We start from the raw sequence: 25,965 nt of genomic DNA on the forward strand, positions 1-25,965 counted from the left end.
AGAGGTCTGTTACGATCTCTTCCTTCTAACCCCTCACCCCCAGATTTTTATTTTACTTTTAAATGTGTAGTCCTTAGATCTCCCTGACCGTGTTCATTAGACTTCATGCAGCTCCCTCTACAGCCACAAAAGGCTTTCAACAACTATTTTGACCTATGCAGTCATACTCCTCAACACCTGTAAGCAGGCTCTGATGTGTAAAGTCAACAGAGTTTCCTTTTAATTACAACAGAAACTCTGCTTTCTATTAATTCCACTAGTGTGCTTGAACTCATGGCAATTCCATTGACAAAGAGACATGTACGATGTGTGGCTACTGTGGAGGAAATTTTCTTCACTTTCAATGTCACACTCGGAGAGTTCAGGTCATCACAACCTTCAGTGTTTCACTGTGTAGCTTCTACTGTGACTGTTTGTGTTTAGATGGAGCCACTGTTTTCCTCCATAGCTGGGTCTAAGGTCTCATAGATAAGAGAGGAAAACACAAACTTAGAGGATATTGTTCAAATCTAGTTAGTGACAAGGATGAGCTAAGAAGGTGAAAGGACAAGACACATGTGATACTAATTAGGTAAGAACATGTGACAATGCGGATTTTGGTATCCAATAGCATCTTCACACATGAATGTTTAGACTATAGTTTTGCCTTAAGTGTGGTAAATGTTGTCACTGTGTGAGATCTGAATAAATATATATATATATATATATATATATATATATATATATATATACTAACTGTCAGACAACACCTCTTCAGAACTTGGTGTGGCACTACTGTGGTTCACTTGCTGTCATTGTACTGCTCATCACTTTCTTCACGGCGTGTAAGCTTACAATAAATACTTCTGCCTGAGACATCTGAGCTCCTGGTCATTGTGACTTCTTCATGCAAAAGAATTTCCATCACGCCCACAACACACAGAGATAAACAAGGATTCAGGCAGAAGTATTGTCATCAGCTATATACAGGCAAATATATATGTTAAAAAGGAACTGGAAAGTTCACTACATGGGCAGCAGATGTGCAGAATATGCTGAAAGAGTTGTTTGATATGTGTCTATCTAGTATTGAAAGGTTTTACCACTTAAAACCAAACCCAACACAGACATTGTCCTTGGTGAAAAAGTGAGGCAGAAACCTTGTATAGCTTTAGATGGGGAGCATTCGATATGCAGATAGATTGCTGATGTACTCATTGAGAAAGGACGGTAGGAACCTCTTCAAATCCAGGGCTCCCGCTGAGACACATGCGTGAAATGCATTAGTATTCAGACATCTGGAAGCATCTGCAGAGTACAACACTCAGTCATCACTGAGTGAATATCAAATAACTGCTACCATTTGTAAGTCTGCTGTTGCACAAAGTCTCAGTTACAATCACTTTGACCCAGCCAATTAATTGGGAGATTAATCAACTAATACTAATATTAAGTGAATAATTTAATCAAGCAGCAGGGCTTGGCAACAGTAACCACAGACCATTAACTCGGGTGGAGCATTACAGCATTAGTCCAATCACATCTAACAGAACAAGCACACTAATCATAAAGGAACAGAGAGGAGGCCTTGATAGTGGGCCACTCCAGCATTAACAAAGTACCCTTCTTAACCCCTCACAAAGCAGCAGAGCATGTGGATATGTCGCCTCTTTGTTGGACCCAAGAGAGCCTTAAAGGTGTTCTTATTTTACCCTTATTCATAGACAAGTCGCACAGTGCCAAATCCTTTATTTTCCCTTTTAATATTTCCTCTTCATACCCTTCCTTTCTACTTTATCAGATTTTTTTTCTCATTTTCACCTGTTCCTGACTGTCAAGTTCACCCGCAGTCTCTCCATTTATTTGCCTTAGTGCAATTTGGCTGGACATTTCAAGAAGCGTCTGGCAGGCATCATTAGAAATTACATACGGCTCCAATCAGGTGCCTTTCTTAGTTTCAGATGAGCAAAGAAGAACATGGGCCTTATCCAGCTGAGCGTCTGATTAAATGTGTTTATCATCCGGATAATGCAAAATGAAACCACCGAAAAGACAACAGGAGCAAATTTTGAAGCATGTCAATTATCTTGCATTGTGTAATAAGATGCCATCAGAGTGAACAGAGACAGACTATAAAAGTGTTTGACAGTAATGTCTGATGTGTGTATTATAAGCAGTGTGCTTTGGCTCCAGTTAATTATACAATACTTATATCTGCTTACAATTGTTTTGCTTGCACGCATTGTTTTTTTCCCCCCGTCAAGTGGGCAGAAATTATATCTTACAAGATGATTGACATTTTAATACCAAAGTATGCATGACGTGGATCAGAAAATATCTCTTTCTGTGCCCATTTTGTCATTTATCTTTGTATGTAATCTCCATTTCCGAAGAAAGGAAAACATTTCAAGTCGTATCTAGAGTTAAGCGTCCACGTTTTTTGCTGTTGACTGACGAGCTCCCACCGTTCCAATGGCAGGCTAAAATTACACATTGTTCTTGTGGGGGCTCTCTAATAGCAAATCAGGGAGCTCTTTCCTGTTCTGCAAGGGAAGAAAAAAATATAAAATGAAAAAATAAAGCATCTAATGAAATCAGCGATCAAATGTGGAAGTTTTTTTTTCAGGGACAGTTGTGAGAATGGAGATATAAAAACAGCTCATCATAGGAAAAAAAAAAAAAAAGAGCCAGAAGGCAGACCAAAGCCATGGAGGCTGTAAATGCTGACACTTCATCGAGTGAAAGCCCTGAAAAAGAAGACAGTTCTTTCACTGCAAGCCAAGAAAATACAGTTCACAGTGGAAGCTGGGAAATATAATCTGAATACTGAGGCAGGTTTTTACACATGTAGCATTCAGCTTTACTATGTGTTTGCCATGATTATACATGGAAGTGTATGTTTGTATGTAAGCATGTGTGTTTGCTGGCATGTGTATTTTCAAGGAGCACTTGACATCATAGGAGAGGTATGGGCTGAGGGTAGCAGAGGGGGATTTGGCGAATTACCAGGCTGCAGCCTCAGCATCAAGTTCAGAGGATTAGAGCAAGGACTGGGGTCCAGGAAAGAGGTGTGCAGACGCACGAGTGGAAGGGGATCAGTGTGTGTGTGTGTGCACTGGGTGTGTGTGTGAAGCCTTGGTCAAACACTTGCTTCAAGCATTACCCAGCAACTAAGAGGTACCATGTCATATCATAGGAAAAGATCCCTCAAGGTCATTGGAATACACACAATGCGTGAGGTATGGTGTGCCATCTGAAATAACTGCGCAAGTGCAACACACATTTCTATCAGCACACTGGATTATAGAGGACATGTGCAAATTCACTGTGATTCAATGAAACATGAACTTCATGTAGGATGATGGTAAAAGCTATTTTCCTTTACTAAATACTTATTAATCCTATCCACCAACACCAAATGCAGCAACCCCAAAAAATATCATCATATGCCTTGTTACATCCATACCTGGAAAAAGTATCACATTTTTACTTTTCCATTTCATTTTTACTGTTTTCTTTTTTTTTTTATTCCTATTTGCCACTGCAGAGTCTTTCTGTCCCACAATGCACTCATACAGGACCATGATGATAGTTGCAACCATCAGTCTTATTTTCTCCTGGGAGAGCCACTCACCTGCTGGTCACCGAGGGATCCAAGGGACCAATAGTTCCTCAGAAAACCACTCTAGCTATCAAACCCAGACCAGTCGCTCAACTCTGACACTGTTACCTGGCAACAGGGCTTCTCTCCTGTCTCCTGTAAATGTAACAGGATGAAAATAAATAAAAAAAATTTTAAAAAAAGAATTATTTTGTATCTGTGAAAGGCGTAGGTTTCTCAAGTTGTTGATAGATTTAATGAACAGAAGGAAAAAGTGGACACAATATCGACCTGAACTAGTTTACTGTCTGTTACCCAAACAGATAAGATTTTGCATATAGCCAATATCCAGCTGCAAAAACAAAACAAAACCAAAAAAAAATCATTGGTGAATGCCATAATATCCTTTGAACCATTGATTCTTCAATTAGGTGTACTATAATTTAAAACAAATTGTCATTTTCAGGATGTCTTCAGTCAGATAGATATTAATGACAACATGAATACTTTCTCTCGTTTGCTCTAAATTAATTCCTCACAGTTCCCGATTTCTTTGAATGGTGGGGTTTGCTTGTTAACTTTGCTATCACTGTTTACTGTCAGTCTGTAAATCTGTGCTACCTAATTGGACAGCTCTTCTGAGTTGGGACTACTGTGCGTGATGCGTTCCGTGTATCAAAAATAAACACACTGGCATTTTTATGCATGTGAATACACACATACACCCACATCTTTTAAGTTGCACTGTACCAAAGTCCCCCAAGCTAAACAGCAATCAAATGATTTAATGGTACGTAAATACTTAATTTGGGAGGTACATGTTCCTCCAACTAACAAGAATTCAGACACCTCCAGCGTTGCTGCATCTGTTTAATGGGAGCTATTTACCATATAATTAGGGCTTGGACACAGACAGCTTACATAAAAGACGAAAGAGTAGTTCCAAAATTCCACTTTTCACAACGGCTTCCTTATGTCTCTGGCAAAGCAGGGGTGACTTAAAGTTACCCTCTCCCTCACGGTTTCCCACATGTTTACCGTGCACTGGCACTGGCACAGGCACACGTTTAACCCTAGTTAACTGCTTTGGATTCCAGTGATGACCCTGGAATATGATCAAAAGCCTAAAAGTATTTCAAAACTCCTTGGAACTGTCACATAAAAGAAAAACGAATCTGGCAACCAGTAATCCTGTTACTACACTACTGTTTGCTGGTGATATAGAGAGGCTCTAACAAGCTGCATGCTTCTGTAAATTGGAAAAGCAGGGACAAGGTAGCATGAACAGACCCTGACAAACTTTGCCTTGGGAAGAGCTAGTCAATATACAGTACAAGCACAGAGCATCTTAATGGAAGGACAGTAGCAACTCATCGATCGACTGTATGTTGCTGTCTCTTAAAACCAGGTTCCCGTTTATTTGGATTCTTATTTGCACACTCTGGTTTACCTCTGTTTGCGTTTACCTACAATGGGGTCCAAAAGTCTGAAACCATTTTCCCATCCATGTGAATGGGAAGTGGTTTTGGCCCCAACTGTATAAATAAGGTGTTCTTAATTGCAAGAAAACGCTGTGATCCTTACAATTTCCACAAGGGAGGTTAATTGATTTTAGATTAATATGTGTAATTCAACCTTTTCGATAATAGGTTGTGATGCCCAAGGGCATGTGGACTGTCCTCTGAAGAAAGACAGCAAAATCGTTTCAGTAAAGGCCCAAAGGTGGCATATGTTTCTGTCTGAACAACAAAGCCCTCCAGCAGGTGTAGTGATTATGATGGGAGCAAAGGAGGAAGTCAGATGTTGTTCAACTAGAGTGACAAAGTTTGCATATGGTGGAGAACAAGGTGGGTGGATAGGTCAACAAAATGTCACAAAATGACTTGTGGGAGTGGGAGTGTTGGTTTCCTGTTCCAACCATCAGTCAGTGTTGGTTTCCTTTAACTATGAGCACAACCATTTAACCCTAACCTTGACCATGTCGTCATTATTGTAACAATAGAGAAAGTCCCCTTATTTTAATAAAGTAATAATTTAGACCTAAACCTCAATGTTTTCAAAGCCTTGACTAAGTGTTTATTTTAATTGAAAGCTTGATATTTCCCTAGCCCTAACCAAGTTGGACTGGGTATCTTACTCACTTCTATGTGTCATTCCAAAGGACAGATACATGTACAGACATGAGGAAATTTAACCTGCCCAAGCAGGAACCATTCATTTATGGATAGCCTCTTTAAGTAGTCTCAAGTAAAAATATAGGCTGTAGTTCTTGGGCCAGGAAGTACAATAATCATAGGACATTGGAACTTTGTTCCTGCACTTTGGTATTTCAGTTTGGATCCTAGTTCACCTGGGCATACTACCTTCATCTCATAGGCTTGATGGTACCTATGGTGCAAGTACTTGCCCTGGGGCTGAAGTTAAGGCTTCATAGAGAGAGCTCTTTTTTTAAGTAGAGTCATCCTGTGAACAGAGCTAAGGGAGTTGTCCATAACCACTGGTTTTTCCCTATTCCATGTCTACAACTCCCTCCCTGGTTGGCTGGTTTTTTACAGTGGTTATGGTATTGGTAGCCTTGGTTCCAAGTACATGAGCTGGCTGCCAGGACCAGTTAGCTCAGGCAGCAGACTTGATGTCCAGAGGAGGTCTAAACCAACAGAAGTGAGCACTCTATCCTTATGCGATCAGATCTGGTGCTGCTTCACATGGTAGAAGTAAACTGGTTTGTCTTCCAGAGTGACAGTCCATTGTTCATTCTTTTTTCTTTTTTTTTTTTTTTGAAGAACAATTGCCCACCTCTTGGCCAGGATATTGTGGTGCACTCATGGCCTCGGGGCTTGCTTTATACCTTCACACCCTCCGGTCTTCTCCTGTTACTTTTTTGAAGGGTTGCAGTGGAGTGATGATAAACCAATTCATCCTCTTTCTCTGGACTATGGATTATTGTTATTATTATCATGATTGTAATTAAATTTTTATTCAGTTTGTCAGGATATTTATTTGTAGCTAGTTTGAATAACAGTTTCCATTGCCACGCTAAATTTTGTGAGTTATGCATATTGAGTAAGTTGAAAGCTTGCCAACTGACCTAACCTTTAAAAATACTGAGAATTTGAGTTGCTAGCTAATGCCTTTTTTGTCAATGAAGGCAACCTTTCCCTGAGATGACCCCCACATAAAGGACATCAATCACTTTACAGTAATTACACTTCTTTGGTAGTGCCTTACTGCTCCTTGGCTTTTATCCTAAAAAAAAAAAGTGTTCCTGTCAGAGAAGTGTAGGCTGCAGTGTGGGCTGCAGACTCGGCAGTAAAAGCAGTAGTGAGAGACCACTGAAGAGAAACAGCAAAGCAGGGATAAAGAGGCAGAATGGGAAATAACTTCAGGATCTTTGAACTTATTCAAGGAAGGAGTTTAAATGTACTGTTTTGAAAGTCAGTCTGGCACAAGTTTTTTGTGTTCTCTCATTTCATTGTCATGGTATTAGGGTAACATTTTACTACACACCAGTTCGTACTTCTACAGTGTAAGGCCCCGGTCGCACTGATGGGTGCCAGAACCATTTGTTACACATGTTAACAGCTTATCTTAACCAAAAACCCTGAGGCGCAGCTCTAGCCTCACTGCATCTTCCTATCATCTAGAGTTTTGGTGTGGAGCATTATTTAACATGTGAGGCAAAAATAGACAGGTAAAGATCTATTGATAGTCATTTTGACATCATACTAGCAACATTACATAAATTTGACAACTATTATAAATATGTTACATATACTATACTAATATATAAATATACATTTTTTCAACCATTTTAGCAATTGCATGTTGTTAAAGAAGAAAGTGCAGGCTATGTGTGTTCTATACAATCATAGCAGAAACTGAATATAGGCTATAATTATATTATTGTCATTTTATGGTTAGCAGAACATTAGGTGGATGACAGTAGTTTTCTGGTGCTCGCCCTCTGTTTCTGTCTAAACTAAATCTAAATTAAATTTATGATGAAATTAAATCAAACATTATATTATCGATTGCCATTATCGAAGGCAAACTCAGTGCAGAAAGGAACACTGGTGGTGTAGACACACATGTCTGTGAGCCACAGTGGTTCAGCAAGATAGCTATCACGCACGGGTGCGGTAAGCAGTGTGGCCCAGGCATAAAACCACTTTGCACCTTTGTAAGTATCATGTCTTCTTTTCAAGTTGGTGCGATAGCTAGCACTGCCATGTGCATTTCCACACTGAAAGGCATGGAACTCATGCTCATGTTCCCAACTGAAAATCTTGTGCTAAGAGGAAGCCTCACGCCCTTTCTCTGTGTGTGACACCTGTCACACCTCTCAGTAGTCACTGTGATGCAAATAGAATAAATATGCTGGACAGTTTAAGCTGTGTTAGTGTTCAGTTGCCTCCAGGTATAGAAATAAATATAGATTCTGCCATGTTGCATTCATTTTGCACACAAGAGTAAAGAATTCTGAGTTAGGTTTGTGCAGAGAATGCTATTTAAAGGCCAGGCAGAGGATGATTACTTGTCAGTTACATCTTCAGGGAAAACTGAACAGATGCACTGAATGTCACACACTGATCTCTTTACCCTGTTACCAACAAAATCTCCCTCTTCAAATGCTGTAGTTTAGGGACATTATGTTCTTAGGTCTTGGCTGGATGAACATTGTACCTCTTGTTGATCTGAAGTGATTATAGCATATTAGTCGTTAGTATGGCGGTTTTATCTAGTACTGACTGGGGATGTCATTTAGTTCAGTTAGACATCTGACAGCTGGTAATGGACAGGCCAATAAAACCATAGTGAAAAAATGCAGGGAGCAGCAATTCACCCTGCACTTTGGTTTTGCATTGAATAATTAAATACAATAAAAGTGTTTATTTAAATCATTGAACACTTATGCAAATTGGCTGTTGTACTATTAACATGGCCCAGGCTAAGACAGGACATATGACCAATTTACCCATCTTCTAATAGCTTCTTCCAGCATGATAATACACTTTGCCACAAAGCAAAAATCATCTAAAACTGCTTTCATGGACCTGACAATAACTGTAATTCAGTGGCCCCCCTAAGTCACCAGATCTGAATCTAACAGAACACCTCAGATATGAGGTAGAAAGAGAAACTCTGTCAGCTGCAGTTTGAAACTGCAGATGACAAATCTGAAGAAATGTTATGACACAATCCAGGCCACCAACAACTGAGGCTGTTTTTAGAGTAAAGGAGGCCATGTCCAGTTTTAGTATGGTGCTCCACACAAAGTGCATCATTCCTCTCAGGTAGTCTTCCCAGGCTACCTGAGAGCCATGTAACCAGTATAAACCATGCACAAGTGGTTGTTGGCTGTGGTGAACCTCTAGCATGGGATTTCAGGGCTTTTCTTTCCTTGCAAAACTCAAAGAGAGCACAATGGGGTGAGCAGCCCACTGTTTCTGTCCATTTAGCATATTAGGTGAAATCCGCTGGTAATAAGATCTTGATCAAGGCAGAGTGCCAGCATTTTTCCCTTGTTTGCTCTCTGGTGTGGAAAATAAGCATAAAGCCATTCCAGCAGTTGTGTTGTCACCTCTGTGTGTGAGTATGAGTATAGATTTTTCCCCACAGTCTTTTGGGGATTCAATAAATGCACATTCATCTTTCCTATTTCCATACTTTACCCACCACAGGGAAGACACCTGTAGAAGCATGACATTGTTTTCTCTGTGAAGATGCCACTGACACATTATTGTCTCATAGTCGTAGTTACATTGCAAGAGACCTCACCTGGAGCAGTTTTAGCTGCTGTTTGTTGTCAGACAGTGACTGGGTGGTGAGATGAAATATTATCAGTGAAACGGTTCAAGTGAGACTCATGCTGAGTAAGAGTTTTTGACTAAATTATCTGATTCCTAATATGTTGTTCTTGATGCTGCCTCTCCCCCACTGCCTCTCTTTATATCCATATTCAGTTTCTGTCAATTGATCCACCTCAATCTTATACACTGGTCCTTTAATGAAGGTTGGATTCAGTTCAGATACACTATAGCTTCAGGAACATGGTATTGACTTTTTTTTCGCACGCGTTTTAAGTTTTCATAGAAGGAAACTCATGGGTGAAAGAAATGTTAACCATGCACAATACCAGAATCGTGGACTAGCTCCATGGAATGCAGCCGTTTTTAATGTTTCAATTACAACCAATTACACCAATGCTTTTTCCTGCTGCTGGCATGCCAAAGTGTCTGTTGCGATAAAGATCTGTTGGCTATACTTACTCAGGACATGGCTTACTGTGGGACCCTTAATGGAACAGAGCGTTCGTTACTGCTGTTTGTAATTACACCTGTGACTGTCCTGCTATGAACAATGAGAAACGACTTTTCTGACAGTTCTAGTCTATATCAGCCTTGTCCTGTACCTAACACTGCAAGAAGGCTCAGTGACCCTACAATGAATTTAAAACAACAGGACTTGTGTCAGCAGTCCTAACTAGCAACGTCACAGAGGCTGCTAGCGCCAGTTTACACTTTAAAGGAAATTAATTATAAGCTAATTAGCCAAGGTGTGTAAGAGCAAGCTGGTCTCTGGGTTTTGTAAAAGTAATGTATTGTTTCTAATAGTTAAAACAAACATATTCAAACACACGTGGGCGGACCTTGTGTAGAATAAATAAATATTGAGCTAACTAGTAGAGCTAATTAGCTGCTAGCATGAATTTGAACAGGAAAGGTATCTTAAAGGAAGCAAGCTGAACTGTGTGTTTTTAATATCTGTTCCTCTATACAACTGAAATGAGTCAGAAACATGCAGATAACTGTCAGTAAGCTAACTAGTTAAGTTACATAACAGCAAGCTGAACCGTGAGCTTTTTGGCTGATATTCTGTGTCTTCTTACTTTCTCTCCGAGGGATCATTTTACAAGTAAGCAGAACTGAAACATGACACAGCTGTTGTTGTTTTTAACTTTTGTAAAATTAGGATTTAAGAGCAGCAGTTTGGAAATGGCTTGTAGGCTTAATGATCGCTATTTCAACAGAAACAGAAACTCATATGAATGAGAACAGCTTGATCTGTAATTTCGCACAGAGTGAGCACAGAGTGTAGACGAGGAGCAAACAACATGAAGGTCTGAAACCAGCTGACCAGTATTTGCATTCCGCCTGCAAATACTAGGCTATATGACGACATCATGAATATGATCGTTAGCATGTTACATATTCTGGTGACATTCAGCGACTTTCCCAGCAGGCTGCACCTCCATTGAAAATAGTCATTTACAGCAGTTACACAACATTTTTCAATGTCTTCTATATGTCCTTGTATTGTTCTTTAGTGTGTGTGTGTGTGTGTGTGTGTGTGTGTTTGTGCCATGTGTCTCACTCATGTGTGTCGTGTTCTCTCCACTCACTCTCTCTCTCTCTCTCTCTCTCTCTCTCTCTCTCTCTCTGTCTCTCTCTCTCTCTCTGCATTTATGAGCAAGGAGGGCTGACAGCTAAGTGTAGCTGAAAGAGGTGTGGAGAGTGTGGTGGTAAGAGATGGAAAGTAAATCGACAGCAGACAGGGGTCACCGCTTCTCGCCTCTGAGACTGAGCTGTAGGGAAAAAAAAGAGGGGGGGGTTTGCGGAGGGAGCAGTGGGGCTCACGGGTCATTTTCCAGCTTGCTTTACCAGTGATGGCACAATGGTCACAAAACGTTACAATGCATTGCTCGGTGTAATGAGGGGTGTCATAAAGAGCGTGTGGAAAATGTGGCTGGCCCTACAAAAGCCAACAGAGTTTCAGAACTTGCCGGTATTGTCACCGCCGCTCACCAGCCTTGGCCTCAATATGTTTCCCTCATGAAATACTGAGCACCAAACTGTTGCTGGCATCCAGCTGGGGTTATTTACTGTACTACAGGGGTCACTAGAGAGTTTATAGCTCTGCCCCTGGTTCCTATCAGCTCTCCAGGATGATATATCATCAATAAAAACATGATCCCCCTAGCTCTGTGTCCCACATTGTAAAGATGGCGTGGCTGCCATAACTTTATATTTGTACACAGCTGCCATGACATGATATTACATGGGAGCACATATGCTGCTCTGTATATATCTTTATTTCTCTTCTGGTGTGCTTGCTGTGGGCTGGGAGGAGTGGAAAGACATGATAGATGACTTATGTTTGACCAACTATCTCTTCACATGCTCCGTTCCACTATCTTTGCCCCCTCGTCTCACACATGCACTCACTCACTTCCTACTTGTCCTTGTCACTGGCCACCCCCTTGTGTTTGAGTATATTTGTCGATATCAGAGCAAGGCAGGGCAGCTGATGACATTCGGGAGTTGGAGATATCCGTGTCAAAATCCAGGATATTAACAAACAAGGCCTGGGAGACTGAAGCCTATTGATTGTATTAATTCCTCTGGCACCTTTGCTGCTATTGCCTTCATCCACCACTGTGGACATTTAAGCCTTGTCTCAGCTCTTGTGCCTGGACTGTAGATCAAGACCAAGGCCCATACTGCAAGGCAAAGCGCCCCACACTCCATCTGCTCTGGCTGGGATCCCTGCTCTGCTCCATGTGCTGGGACTGAAGAGGTTTCTTCTCACCTTGGACATGGAGTAGTGGCTGTCTCGCCAACATGGATGACAGCCTATCCTTGGCCACTTTGCCTGGCAGTTACATAAGGGAACTCTAACCAGCGGGGCTTTGTTGTAAATTGCCCTATCTTTGTATGTCTTTAAGTAAACTTGTCAAACACACATGGAAAACATGTAAACCCTTTACATTAAGTTAAAAGTTCTCTTTTTCCTTATCCAGTAAAGTAAAATACTGTGAATTTTCCACTCAGTTCATTGCATATGATGCAAAATACCACACTGGAGTCGTTCATTATTTATTCAGTAATCCAAGGTCACGCAGGGTGGTCACTCATCTTCTAAAATACTGTTTCTTATCAATATCAGCTGCCACTTAAGGACAGAAAATCACTAAAAAAAAGGCAGATTACAATCTTTCACACATGTCCCGGGAAATTGTGCAGCTACTGTAACTTACAACAGGTCACTAACAAGATGGCACGAAGGCCCAAAACAACTGTTTTGCCATCTCAAAAAATTGCAGCTGGTGCAGAAATCGTGGTGCGAGTGCAGCTCAACTTCCCTGAGAGAGAAAAAAAAAAAAAGTTTTGCTTTTGAAAAGTCCAACCCTTAACACCTGCCAACTGATGTAGCAGCTCCAATCCTTAATGAGGAATTTGACCTGACAGCACTGATCAATATTTTAGACGAAAATTATGCATGTTTGTTAAAACTTTTATTTATTTATTTAATTTTTTTTAATCATCTATTGAACATTGGGAGGAATCCAAAAGGAGTTTGAGCCAGGCTGTGCTGTGGGGTAATGCGTCGGGTGGTCCATTACATTTCTTCATAACACCACGCAACCCTCCACCCTTCCCACCTTCCACCTATCTATCTTCCTCTTGCTCTAAAGCTGTCTGTCACTCTATTGGCATCTCTGACACTAACTGCAATGGTGTGAAGTCCACCTGAAGCACTGTGTCATGTCATCCTTGCAGGAGGCGGCAAGAAGCAGGATGCAGTTCTTTTAGCCTTCTCCTAAGAACTGCAAACTAAACACGAACTAAACTCCACTCAAACAGAGTCGCTGTATTTGAAGAACCATTTCACACTGACATGGAGTGCAAACAGCAGGATAATAAAAATACAGAAAAAAAGTCTTTTAACTCTTTACAAACTAAGAATTGTACTTGGATTAGCATTGGAAAGGCATGAGCTACCTTGTACACACTTATAAATACAACATTCTTGGCCTTTTTAAATGTTAACTTCAAAAATACATTTTTATCAAATAATCCTTAATATATTAACTCTAACATGTAAATAATAAAATACAACAACTTACAACACTGTGAGTCATCAGTCCTCGTGTGCAGATGCGTATGCTACCTTGTACAAACTAACACTTGTTGCTTTCTTGCATTTCTGGCATTCCTAGCCTGACAGACAGGAAGTGATGTCTTGAGTAACAGGATGTGATGTGTTACAATACAATCCAATACAAAGGCATTCCAAAGTACTAATTAACATCACGTTTAAATTTACTTTTACTCATCTGGCTTTTATCCAAAGTGGCATTACAAAATTACAACTTATGTCTTGTAAACAGCTTAGCCCTACTATGTGATGTTATACCCACTACCTAAAAAGTATTTACATATTTATGTTGGTGAATTGTTGAATTCTTGGTTTTTATAATTGGTTTTCCTTAACTTGGTGTTTTTTTTTTCTTTCTTTACTATTATTGTCCATCTCGGTTGCTTTTGTTAAAAAAGAAAAAGGAGATAGTTGTATAATCTGGTGTTGTAAAATTAACCTGGTAAGTGCAGTTGGTGAAAATATTTTGTAAGGAACCCGACAACACAGTCTTTTTTTTTCTTTTTTAATGAGTTTGAGTCCTAGGAGGAGTTATTTGCAGTGAGGTGGAAAGTGAATGCCAAGAAGTTTCCTGTTGTTCTCTTTTGACCTTTAACTTTGGTTTCATAAAGAAAATATGAACACCGCCTCCTGAACATCCCTGCTAGTTGTTTTCCTCCAACATCTCAATTAGCAGCTGAGTGTTGAGGCTAATGTGGAATAGCTCTCACGCAGACGTCTAATACTAATTTCCGTCTGACTTTTTCTTTCCCTCTCTCTGCTATTATATCTCATTTTGTCGTGACGATGTTCTGCTGAGCAGGTGCACTCCAGTGACATTTTCCTTTGCTCTTTGAACTGATCCATCTTTTCTTTTCCTTTTCTCTCCTCCCTCACAGGTGACTCATCTCAAGCAGGTAAGTTGACTTTTGCATGCTTCTTTATATGCGCTCACCCTGTTACCATAGTGACTGACTGGTTCCATTATTATTGTTATTATACGTTTTTTTATGCAGTTAGGTAGGTGTGAACATTTACATGCACACAAACAAACACACCACTAATTATCTCCTTTGACTTCAGTCGGTGGGCTAAATGAACAATGGAACTTTCCTTTGAAAACTGTTGAATAGAAATCACTCATTATTTTTCCCTCTCTGCCTATCCTGTTCTTTCTTTTTCATTCTTTATGCATGGCATCTATTTGATGCTGCCTACTACATTACCTCTCATTTGTTTGCACTGTATATTGAAGAGGGGGTTTCCAACTGTTTACTGCGGAAAGACAGAACTCTCAGCCTCTGCTTTGCAAGTCTCATAAACTGCATTGCTTTCCAATGTAAATGCAAATTTCCAAGGTTTCAGTGGATGACTAACCAGTTTGAGAGCACTGGGACAATTCAGTTTGAATGACATTGTACTGTACGATGTTGTTATGCTGCGCTGCGCTGCGCTGCTTCCTCAGGACCCGGGATTCGATGAGTTATTCCTCTGTCATTTTCAAGTTCATGAAGTTTGCGAAGGTGACTCATGTAGTGGCTCGGACGTAGTGACTCAGACTCAGAGGTATGGATGTCAGTAAGACAGAGTTGCAGTGCTTTGTCCACGCGGTTGTGTTATTTGTTCATCTGCCTCAAGTGGATTGGGATGCTACATTCATCAGGCGTTCAATTGGTGTGGCCGTCATTTCTGGATGGGACTTGTGGTAGCAATTCTGGTGCACAGTGCATATCCCCAACCACTATCAGTGGCTCACTCTCTTTTAGCTAGTTCTCCCACTTTGCACTAAATTTCAAAATGACTTCCCCATTCAAGACAGGAAAATGCAAATTCTGCATCATCCTCCATGCTGTTGTGTGCTAGGCCTAAAGTGCTCTGGACCATTAAGGCCTTCATTAAAATACGGACAGAGGCTTTATCTGTAAAATATGCTGACAGGTCACACAATGCTAGCTTTCTATCAGCATATCATTGATTGGGGGGGGGTAGTGGAATACATGAGCGAGGAACAGGATCTGGATAGGGCGATGAAAGCAGGAAGTGACAGACTAATGGGACGTATCACCACCTCACACAAACAGTAAGGAAATGAGAGGGGTTGGAGTTGGAAACTCCAGCTCACAGCACTTTGCAGCAGCCAGCTCCTGCTTTAGTGATGTGTCAGTGTTATCTCGCTCCTAATAATTAGCTTTGTCTCGCTGCAGTACCCACTATGCATTATGCACGTGCAATAGTAATCTACAGCACAGCAGAATGTGTGGCATGTAATGAGAAAAACATGCAGTCGTTCTCACACAGCCATGATTCAACCAATCCCATGGTGTAGTTCTTTCCCCTGTGAGTTCTGTGCTGGGATAATTGAAGCATGTCTCCTGATCCTTATTCGTAAATAGTTTTTCGTGTTTGTGTGTGTGTGTGTGTGTGTCTGCTTGTCAAGCTTTGTCCAGTGAGTGTTTGGCCCAGAGATCTGATGTCGTCTGAATACTAATGTGGCATTTTGTCTGTTTGCGGCAGCTTGGACACACGATGGGGGATTGGAGGTTTGGTTAGGGACATGTTCACCCTTGGGGTGCAGTGAAGAGTTCGGGACAAATACTCAAATACCACACCCTTTTCTTACCACCCTGCAACAATCAAGATCCGGAGAGGGAAATGATTGAAAAAAACTAATTAAAATTTGATCTGGGAGGCCAGTGCAAATTGAGTTTCATCTTCATTAAGACCATCGGGCAAAAAGGAGGAAGATAATTCAGTTTTGCTTTCGAGATTCAAGCTGTTTCTGTGTCAGTCTGCAAATTCAACATAGTTCTGGATATGTGTGTTTATGTGCATGCATAGTTTGTAGACCTCTGAGGTCCCACCACAGGGAATCTAGTCATCATACAGTTTCTGATAAGTTCATATTCTATTTTAGTGTCCTGCACACTGAGGCTACATCCACACTAATACAAAAAATATCAACATCCAGACAGCTGTTTGAGCTGAAAACACATACATACATGACCATGCATGCACTGGGCATGCACGAGCCAGTGTCAACAGGAGGCAGACTATGTACTCTGTAGTTGTACAACAAATGGCAATCCACTGTAATGTCCCCCATTGGTTTGTGAACTGTTGTTTTGAAGCTTCGAGTTCGCAATTTGGCTGACAATCTAAAAAATGAACATCATGTTGTGTTGCAGAAGACTTGAAACTAGTGATTGAGACCATAAACTCATTAGGAAAATGTTTACTGAGGTAATAAATCTAGTGAGAAGTAGGGCCATTTTCCCATAGACTTCAATACATTCTGACTTCATTTTGCAACCAGTGGAGTAGCCCCCTGATGGTCATTAGATAGAATGCAGGTTTAAGGCACTTCTGCATTGGCTTCACTTTTCAGACCCAGAGTCTACGTCAATTTTTATATACAGTTTATGATTGACAAGCAAAGACAACAAGGTCAGTAACACTCATGTTTCGTTATACACGCTGCATTCACCACTGGTGGTCGAGGCTGAAAAGACCCAATCAGGGAGCAACTGTTAGTGTCCACGCCATCATTTCCAAAGGTCTCCGCTTTTTCCCATCCAAACTACAACGTAACCCCAGAGTTTTCCAACTAAAACTGGGCTCACGGCATTTCCAAAAGTCTCCATTTTAGGTGCTTGAAAACTCCAGAGTAGTGTGGATGCCAAAAACGTAGCAAAAGTGTTGTGTTTTAAAACTAAAGCGCATGGATGTAGCCTGATACTTTGATTATTGAGCAGAACAGTAGCTCTGCAGCCCAAGAGCAAGAGTTCATCCATGTTCTCCCCAGGTCCAGTCAGTTTTATTAGTCTAAACATAATGCAGTGGTGAGATGCATAATGTTCACAAGTTTCTTTGAAATTGGTTCAGTTGTGTGAAGCCAGATCTTCCTGGAGCAGCATCGTCCCCCAGAGGTTTTATCAAACTTCAGTGAATGCCGTCCAAACTCATGTGGGAATGGACATCACATCCAGCTGCACACCGGTCAAACACTTTGACAGTTGGTGTTGCAAAAATACATCATTCCTGGACGTTTATATTGCTTTTTTAGTCAAGTCCAGTTTTTTGTTTTTGCTGCCGGGCTCATGAGGCAGGTAGTGGCAGAGGTAATTGTTGTACCTTAGATGTAGTGGCAGACAGACGGACTACAAGCAAAGATCCTTATCCTATTGCTGAATTTCACCCTGACTCCAAAAAAATGGTATTGGCAGAGGTAGAGACATCTTTCTGTGCACCTCTCTCTGTCTGTTTCTGTCTCTCTCAAGCCTTGTACTCCTCAAGCTCAGATGATTAGCATCTCCCTTTCCCTTTTTTTCTCTCTCCCTCCCTTGAATGCCAACCCCAGGCTAGCCAGAGCCAACAGAAGCCTCTTCAAGCTGATGCTGAAATGGGATTGGTCTGCTCACCACACATTGGTACTGAGGATGCTCAGTGAACCACACATCTACAATTTGGATGACGAAATGAGGGATTCAGGCTCTCTGTTGGGTTGAGGGTGACACTTAGAACATATTGTTTCCCTCCAAACTCCCTGTCTAAAATGTTTAATAGTCAGACAAACCCCCTTGAAATGTGTCAAAGCCTGGAGCTGTTATTTTAATTCAGTCATAACTTTTTTTTTTTTTTTTTTTTTTTACATAAGTCAAGCATTATGTATTTATTCACAGTTGGGAAATGTATTATGTAAGTTGCTTTATCTTGAGCTAATACAGGCATGAAAGAACAGCCTCTCTGCAAACATTAAAACGCTCCATAACTTCCCTAATTTATGATTTCCTTTCATCACCTTGATCATTAAAATGCTGCACACTGAGGCAATGTTATGTTTGACAGCGGCGACCTGGCTACTTAATTGAACAAGCCTTATATTTCAGCCACAAAACGTGGACACGAAGACAATAAAAACACTCTATTATCCCTGGAAACATAACCAGTACTTAAGTTATTTTCCCTGCATGGTGATAAACAGCATGGCCTCAGAGGAGCACGAGAAAATGGCCAATCCACAATATAACACCCGAGTCCATGGCCACATTTACATACTAGAGGAGGGCGGTAATGAGATAGCTACCTGAGATAATTACTACTCAAAGCGTCCGACTCTCATCCCCTACCACAGGGAACCGGTTTAACTCACTACAATTAGACGGCCACTCGTTTGCACCATTTGAGGCACCATTTATGCCTTTTTATGCTTCCCTGTGTCTTAACAGACACAGTGGCTTAAATAGCGGAAACTCAGACCACCAGATGTGGAAGGATGCATGGATAAATAGATTTATAGATTTGAAAATGACAGAAAAGACATGGTGGGAAGTTGTAATAGATTAAGCCCCTTGTTCTGCTCCAGATTAACAGAACACACTCCTATTACTTGATTTAAACATTATCACTTTCCTCTGGCATTGATATGCATCTCTCATTTGGACCAGATCCTGATCTTACTAATTTGATTACATTTAAAAATGATAATAAAATGTATTTTTTTCCTTATCAAAGTGTATGCATTATTAGAAATTTTCAGTGGACACATTTTGGTTATACTCCACCCACGAGTGTCCTGAAAGGTTGTATTACATAGTAGATCATCCTTCTTCCTTCATTCAATTTAGTGATGTGCAGATCCCAGTTGTACCTGCAGATCAGGCGGGCTGGGTCATTGTTATTATAATAATAATAATAAGAACAATGAGCTTAATTTTTCGTCGGGCACTGATTAGACTGTGTTTGGACCGCTGAACTCATTACGATTTATTATTTATTTTGGGCAGCAGCCAAATGTTGTTTTGAGCTTTTGAATAGGTTGTGTTCAGGAACTAACAGTGACAGGCAAAGAAGCCCATTTAAGAACTGTTGTGGACAATAATTCATTTGGATGGGTGGCTGGTGGATGATTTATGGACACCTTTTGACTATTGTACTATTGTATATGTTTCTGTCGTTGCTATAGAGCATGTGGATCAGGGATGTAGTTCATGCAGTATTTGCTTTCACTGAAACCATTTAGCTTCTGGCTCAGGATGCCTGGTTTGATCCAGGTCGTTGACATTTAGCCTAAAATCGGTCGTTATCCCTCAGGAGTCAGGACAGATGTTAACACTATGTGGATGAAGAATTGTATGTTTGACCCTTTCTCCCATTACATAGAAACAATAAATGTCTGCCTGTATGTTCAGTGTGTTCAGCTGTGGCTTAGAAATGACATCATTAAAACTAATGGCAATAAATCCTGCCTTGTAAAATGTTTATGTTGCTGACGATGACTGTAACTGCTCTATTGACATTCTGCCCCTTTTTTAAAAAATTTTTTTTTTTGGAGACTTAAATCCTCGACGTGGCAATCACTCAGACCTGCCGCCGTCATATTTCATCTCTCTCTTGTCGCAAACGAATAATACATGATAGTGTGTTGATAAGTGTGTGATCGTGGAGGTTAGTGCACGCAGCAGAGCAGTGCGAGGCTACACACTAGGAATACGAGATGGAGAGCACTGCTGGATCCACATTGGCGCCAACATGTGAAGATTAACGGCGTCTGCTTCCATTAGCCTCAGAGTAATTGTTAAGACAGCGATGAACAGTCCGTAGCTCTAATCCTCAAATCAAAGAGAAGTTGCACAGACCACCGACTCTCAGATTTGATTTCTTTCACTGAAAAAAAATAAATAAATGTGACTTAATCTTTCCATCTTGTTCACGGATCGCAGCACAGACGCGACTTACTTCCTGTCAAAATATCTGCTAATTAGCTAGAATTTGATTCGCAGCTCTGGAAGGAACGATGAAAGTAGTCCAGGCTTTTGTGGAAAAAAGGGTGTTGATGGTAAAGGCGTGAGAGAATGTTTAAGAGAACACAAAGATGAGGAGGAAAAAATCTTAAGACTTAAGGTGTGTAAGCGTATTATTATTTTTTTTTTTTCTGCATGCAGTGTGCACACACATTCTTGTAAGACGCAGAAATGTGGGGAAGCAAAAACACAGAGACGTCCACAGTTTATCCTTCCATCTCGACCTAACCTTGCAGCTAATCCTCCTTTCATGTAACACAAAAAATAAACATCCTATCTCCATTCATATTTCCTCCTCCTTGCCAGAGACTCACACATCGTCCTTTGGTGTTTGTGTCGAGCCCAAAGCCAAACTTCATTACAATGCTCAATAGGCTCATTGCAGATCTATTAGGCTGATTGGACTCCATGAGGGGGCAGAGAGAGAGAGCTAGCATGAAAAAAAAAAAAGAGTCAGAGTAATGTGGCTATAATATGGGAGCAGCAGGGGCGTCTGCTAAGTATAGGACCAGGCCATTGCTGTAGATGGGCCGCGGTGCCCTGTAGCTCCACAGCTTAGAGGGAGCGTTCATTAACAGTCACAGCTTATTACCAACAGCTGGTGCTGGGTCCTGCCCAGGGCCAATCGCATACATTATCACACGCCACCACACACACACACACACACACAGCCGTGCACTTTTACTCTTATGACTTTACCTGAATGTATTCATCCCCTAACTCGATTACAGTCGTATCTCCTTTTGATGTACGCGATGCAGTGAGGGAGCGCTGCAAACAGGAGATAAGACGCAGCACCACAGGAGGACGCATTTGCATACTCTGTATTTTTTCCAGTCAGTGTCCACTCTGTCGCTGTTGATTTCCTGTGGATGAAATCTGATATTCTGTTGTGCTGGGAGGCCATCGCTGCACACATTAAATACACATTTGTGTTCCAGAGGACGTTTTATAAGGAAACTCTGAGCAGGTTTTAGGTGGAAATACAAATTTGAATGCATCAATTTTCTCATCATGAAGAGAAAAGAGGATCAAAAGTAACTTTCTCGTACTCAGATATGAACCTAAAAGGTGTTTGCAGACAAGTGAGAATGTACCTGGCATACATGCCCTTACTCTAACTCTACCAAAATCTACACTAGAATCAGAGCATGGAGTCCATTGCTTTATATACTCAATACTTTTACTGCTTAAATCACCTCAGTCTGGTTAATGATAATTTACTACAGTCTCGTTTAGTGTCACTTGCATGGGGGTCAGATATATTCCACACATAACGAGGGATAAGTAAATTGAAAAAAAAAAAAAAGCTGCACAGTTAAAGTGTATATTCCTTATGCATACTTCAGATAAGGTGGACATAATCTGAGCCACATCGGATGCAGTACAACATTATTTTATGGCCATTTGACATTGATGTTTTGCAGTCTACACTTACCTGTCATGGTTTGGTTTGGTTCATTGTTTGGACCCCAGAGTAGAATCAAACACGAGACACTTAGCTTGAATAAATAAGGTGTAATGTCAGTCCTGTGAAGAGCACCGAGGAGTCAGGAAGGGTGAGTGGCTTTGAGGGCAAAGGCAGGGTGGTGAATGGAGCAAGAGCGAGCGAGAGCAGGCAGTAGCACTGGAGCAGGCTTGAACTGGAGCACAGGGAGACACAGGAGCGAGACAGAACTCAGATAACGAAAAAGAATCTTTCAGGTTAGACCCTAGAGAATCGAGCGGGCTGGAGAGTTACCACAATCTGGCGATGAGTGACCGGAGAGGCGGGGGCTTTGATGAGTCATGATGAGCTTGATGAGTCATGAGGTTAAGGTGTGCCAGGTAATCAGTGCCGCACCACGCCCACTGCAGAGAAGCACACACACATACACACAGATAAGCGGGGGGGGGGGGGGGGGCAACAGGAAAACAAACACAGGAAACACTGGGAGAATCCTGGGTTGTATCTGAAATCACTCATTCGCTCCACCCTACTCACGACCCACAGCGTTCTTTGTAGAGGACTTTATAGTGAGCTCATCAGTAAAATTGAAAAACACTTTCTGACATTACTTAGGTAATTTTCTCTGCAACGTTATGGATTTTAAAGTATGCATATACAAATAATTAAGGGTATGTAAATGTCCATTTATGGCTACCTGTGCACATGTTCACACTGGCTAATAAAAATGTATTTAAATACTCTACAGTATGTCTCACATATTGAGAAATCCAAACCATGTGTACTGACAGCTCAGTAAACCTGACACAGTGTGTGTTCTACTGGATACACACTCCTTCATGGTTTGCAAACTTGATGACCAAATTAGAAAGCAAATACTTCAAGAAATATTTCAAAGCCAGTTGAGGTAGATTGGTGCAAAGGCATGAAGATAAATCTTTTAGGATGCTTCTTCCTGTCTGTCCTGTGCTGTCTGTAGATTTATATTTTGAAACTTTAGAAATGGAAAAATAAAATCTTCATTACTAATTACTTATTAACAGTGCAAAAGTTGTTGCTTCTTATATTATAGGAAGTGTTGTAAACATTTGTCAGCCTTTTAAAAAAAAAAAAAGCTTAACCAAACTTCTACAAAGACAGCGCAGCTCTTCATACGAACATGTCGAGTCCTAAAAGCCGTCACCACAATATCATCACACAACAAACTCCCTGTGTCTCAGAAAACACAGTGCTGCTGTGTGGAGTTCGGAGGTGTGCGCTCACTGTCGATTGGAGTCTGCAAGAGTGGACTCGTGTGTCAATCGCCTCCTCCCACAGTCGCCCTGTCACAACCCTGAGGCAACACACACAAGTGCTGATCTATATATGTGTGTGTGTGTGTGTGTGTGTGTATTTAAAGTTCCTACATTGCTATGATAGACACTGAGCTTCTGGCACATGCACACACTCCTCTTGTTTCTCTATCTTGCATAACCTAAGCTTTAAGGCTGGTGTTAAATTGTATATTGCCACAGCAGAGATCTGATCTGACCTGTGTGTTAATGTAAAAAAAAAAACAGATTCAGTGCATTTCTGCTGCACAGAAGAAGATTATTTCTGTCACCTGAGGCGAAAATGTGACGGGCAGGTAGAAAGGCTGCATTGTAGACAAAAAACACAGAATTTGCCCTGTCGGGAGAAGGATTAAAACTATTGGATTAACACTGAGATAGAGATCAATTGCCTTCGGCATAGCATTGTCAAATAAGTGAAACTTTGGTATGATGGATGTCAACAATCCGGACTATGGTTGAGACAACTGACCTCCTTTATTATTTAACTGTAAAGTAATCACTTGCCATCCACACACTGTACTTACATAAATCATTTTTTTTTATTATTATTTAATTTGTCATTGGTTTTATTTTCAGTTTTCCTGCATAATTGTTTCATTTTTGCACCATGCTAATTTCCTGCTGTCAATACCCATGTCATCTCACTTGTACGTTAATTGTTGTGCAATTTCAAATCTGTTGTGATTTCCACTTGTGTTTAAAGGCAGAAATGAAAACACCCCAGTCTCACCCCACCTCCTGCGCGAGGCCCCGGGGCCCCACGGATCCCAGCATGGCGTAGCCACTGTGTATCTGTTAGCGATAACTGCTCTGTGGTTCCCAGGCCACAGTCAGCAGCAGCCCACAGCCCGCCTGATCAATAGTGATCCTGATAGGGGGGATGAGGCCCATGAATCAACCTGTCTGGATATGACCCAGCAGACACACACACACACACACACACAGCAGGATGCATACAGTAGGCACTGAGCTAAAGCACAGCACATGCACAAGTGCTTCTATTTAAAGACAAATGATCCATACAAAGACCATGGACACCTCCTAACACCAGCATCACCATGCAGACACACACTCTCACACACTCACAAAGGAAATGTTTTTGCTCCTAATTAAAGTCTAAATTAACTCAGTTCAAGTGTTGTAGAAGAAACGTTACTAATGTTTTGCATTATGTTAATTCTTTGAATTAGTTCTTCCGGCTCTCAGGCATGCATTAAACTGGCATGTGGAAAACCTACACATGTTCTGTCAGGCTACACAAATAGGTTTTTTTTACTCTGTTGGGACGGCTGCTGGTTCCACTGCTCAGAATTTCATTACACACATTAGTGCAGTTTGTGTTTGCGGGACATCCTTTCATTTAGGACAACACATGGACAGTGTTATGCAATTTCACACTCCACAAGAGCGAGCCCAAAGTTCAGTCCACACAGATTAAAATGAACCAGTTCACGGTCACAGTTCACAATTTTGAATGTTGAACTAAGCTCACGGTCCCAAAAAATTCACGTTCCTTTCTTCTTTTTTTTTGTTTTTCTTTCTACCCATCCATCTATCCCCAGCTCCCAATCACTGCCACATTACTGTACATTACTATAGAATCACACACGAAGATCAATTTTGAAACAATCTGAGTATATGTTTTACCACTTAAACCAAGTCAAAGGAGGACAACTCAAAAAAGATCAGTTTACAAATGTAATTTAGCTCTATCTACATTTTTATTATGCTGAAATTTGGGGGGTGGGGGGGATAAACAGTGGCTGCAATGGAAATTTTATTTAGCCTGCATGAACCAAATGATGCAGCAGTTCAAACACATAAAACAAATTACAGGCTGGTACAGGCTCCACCACCGGCTTCATTACAGTCGCTAGCTGATAGATGTGCTATGATTTCAGTTTGCGTGCTGGGTGCTGTAAATCCTCTGGTGCCGCCGTAAAACACAGTTCTTCTTCTACTGGTGTTTTTTTGTTTTTGTTTTTTTTGCGGTTGGCAAACAGCTCTTTGGTGCATTGCCGCCACCTTTCTTGAGGGTAAGTGCTCACGGTTATTAGTCGCAAACGGGTTCTTTCTTCTTTCAGTTCACCGTTCACCAAAGAAATGAGCAGGTTCAGTGAATGTGTTCATGCATAACACTGAACATGCACATGACATTCATTGTTCATCAAATCATCGCTTCCATAGCAAAGGTAAATGGATGCAGTTCGTTCACTAGTAAATCTTTATGCCTGCACCTGTGTAGGATATTGAAAAACAACACTGTGGCCATATTGTTTTTTTAAGTAGCCACTAGTGGCTGGGGGGTTGTCAGGTCAACTGTCCAGACTGAAATCCACTTACAGACCAAAAAACCACTTCATTTGGATTTAATTTGTTGGGAAAACCAATTGTATGGCATGCCAGTGGATGTATTTGATGTACATGGTAAAGTGCTTATATATGCATGTGTGTGTGCTAAGTATCACAGCTCTGTACATGCTATATTCCACTTTCTTTCCTGTTGTTAAGCAGTTGTTAAAGTTGGATTCTGCACTTTTGGTCAAAGCTTTTCTAACTTTTTAAGGACTGGAAAGCTCATCTCTATTGCTGCATAAGACAAGACACAGTGGATTTTTAAAAAGTCTGCATTCCACCGTCTCAGCAGCCAGGTTTATGTTATACTCCATCTCATAAACCAGCAGAAAAGAACTCCAGTGCCCAATACAAGGGCCAGGAGCCTAGTTGGTAGCGGGGCTGAGGCTGCTGCATCAACGCTCTGCTGTTTTATGGTGGACTTGCGAGTGGATGTCAGTGGCTGGCACAAGGTTTTATCACAGCCCCGCCCCTCTTTATATATATCTCTCTACATGTCCATTATAAGTATCTAAACTGATACACCAGCAT

At 41.0% G+C, this 25,965-nt stretch overlaps 1 protein-coding gene across 6 annotated transcripts in view; it reads left to right on the forward strand.

The window, feature by feature from the left end:
• The window catches only part of nrxn2b (neurexin 2b), a 692,879-nt gene that overhangs the window by 203,260 nt on the left and 463,654 nt on the right, over nt 1-25,965 (forward strand). For all 6 annotated transcript variants that reach the window (XM_071478063.1, XM_071478062.1, XM_071478058.1 and 3 more), the window contains one exon: nt 14,398-14,415. In XM_071478063.1, coding sequence (XP_071334164.1) covers nt 14,398-14,415 — 18 coding nt within the window. The remainder of the gene's footprint in view (nt 1-14,397; nt 14,416-25,965) is intronic.

The sequence above is a fragment of the Trachinotus anak genome, unplaced genomic scaffold, assembly GCF_046630095.1.
Source record: "Trachinotus anak isolate AG129_WGS33_773 ecotype Australia unplaced genomic scaffold, CSIRO_AGI_Tana_v1 ptg000005l, whole genome shotgun sequence".
Taxonomy (NCBI): Eukaryota; Metazoa; Chordata; class Actinopteri; order Carangiformes; family Carangidae; genus Trachinotus; species Trachinotus anak.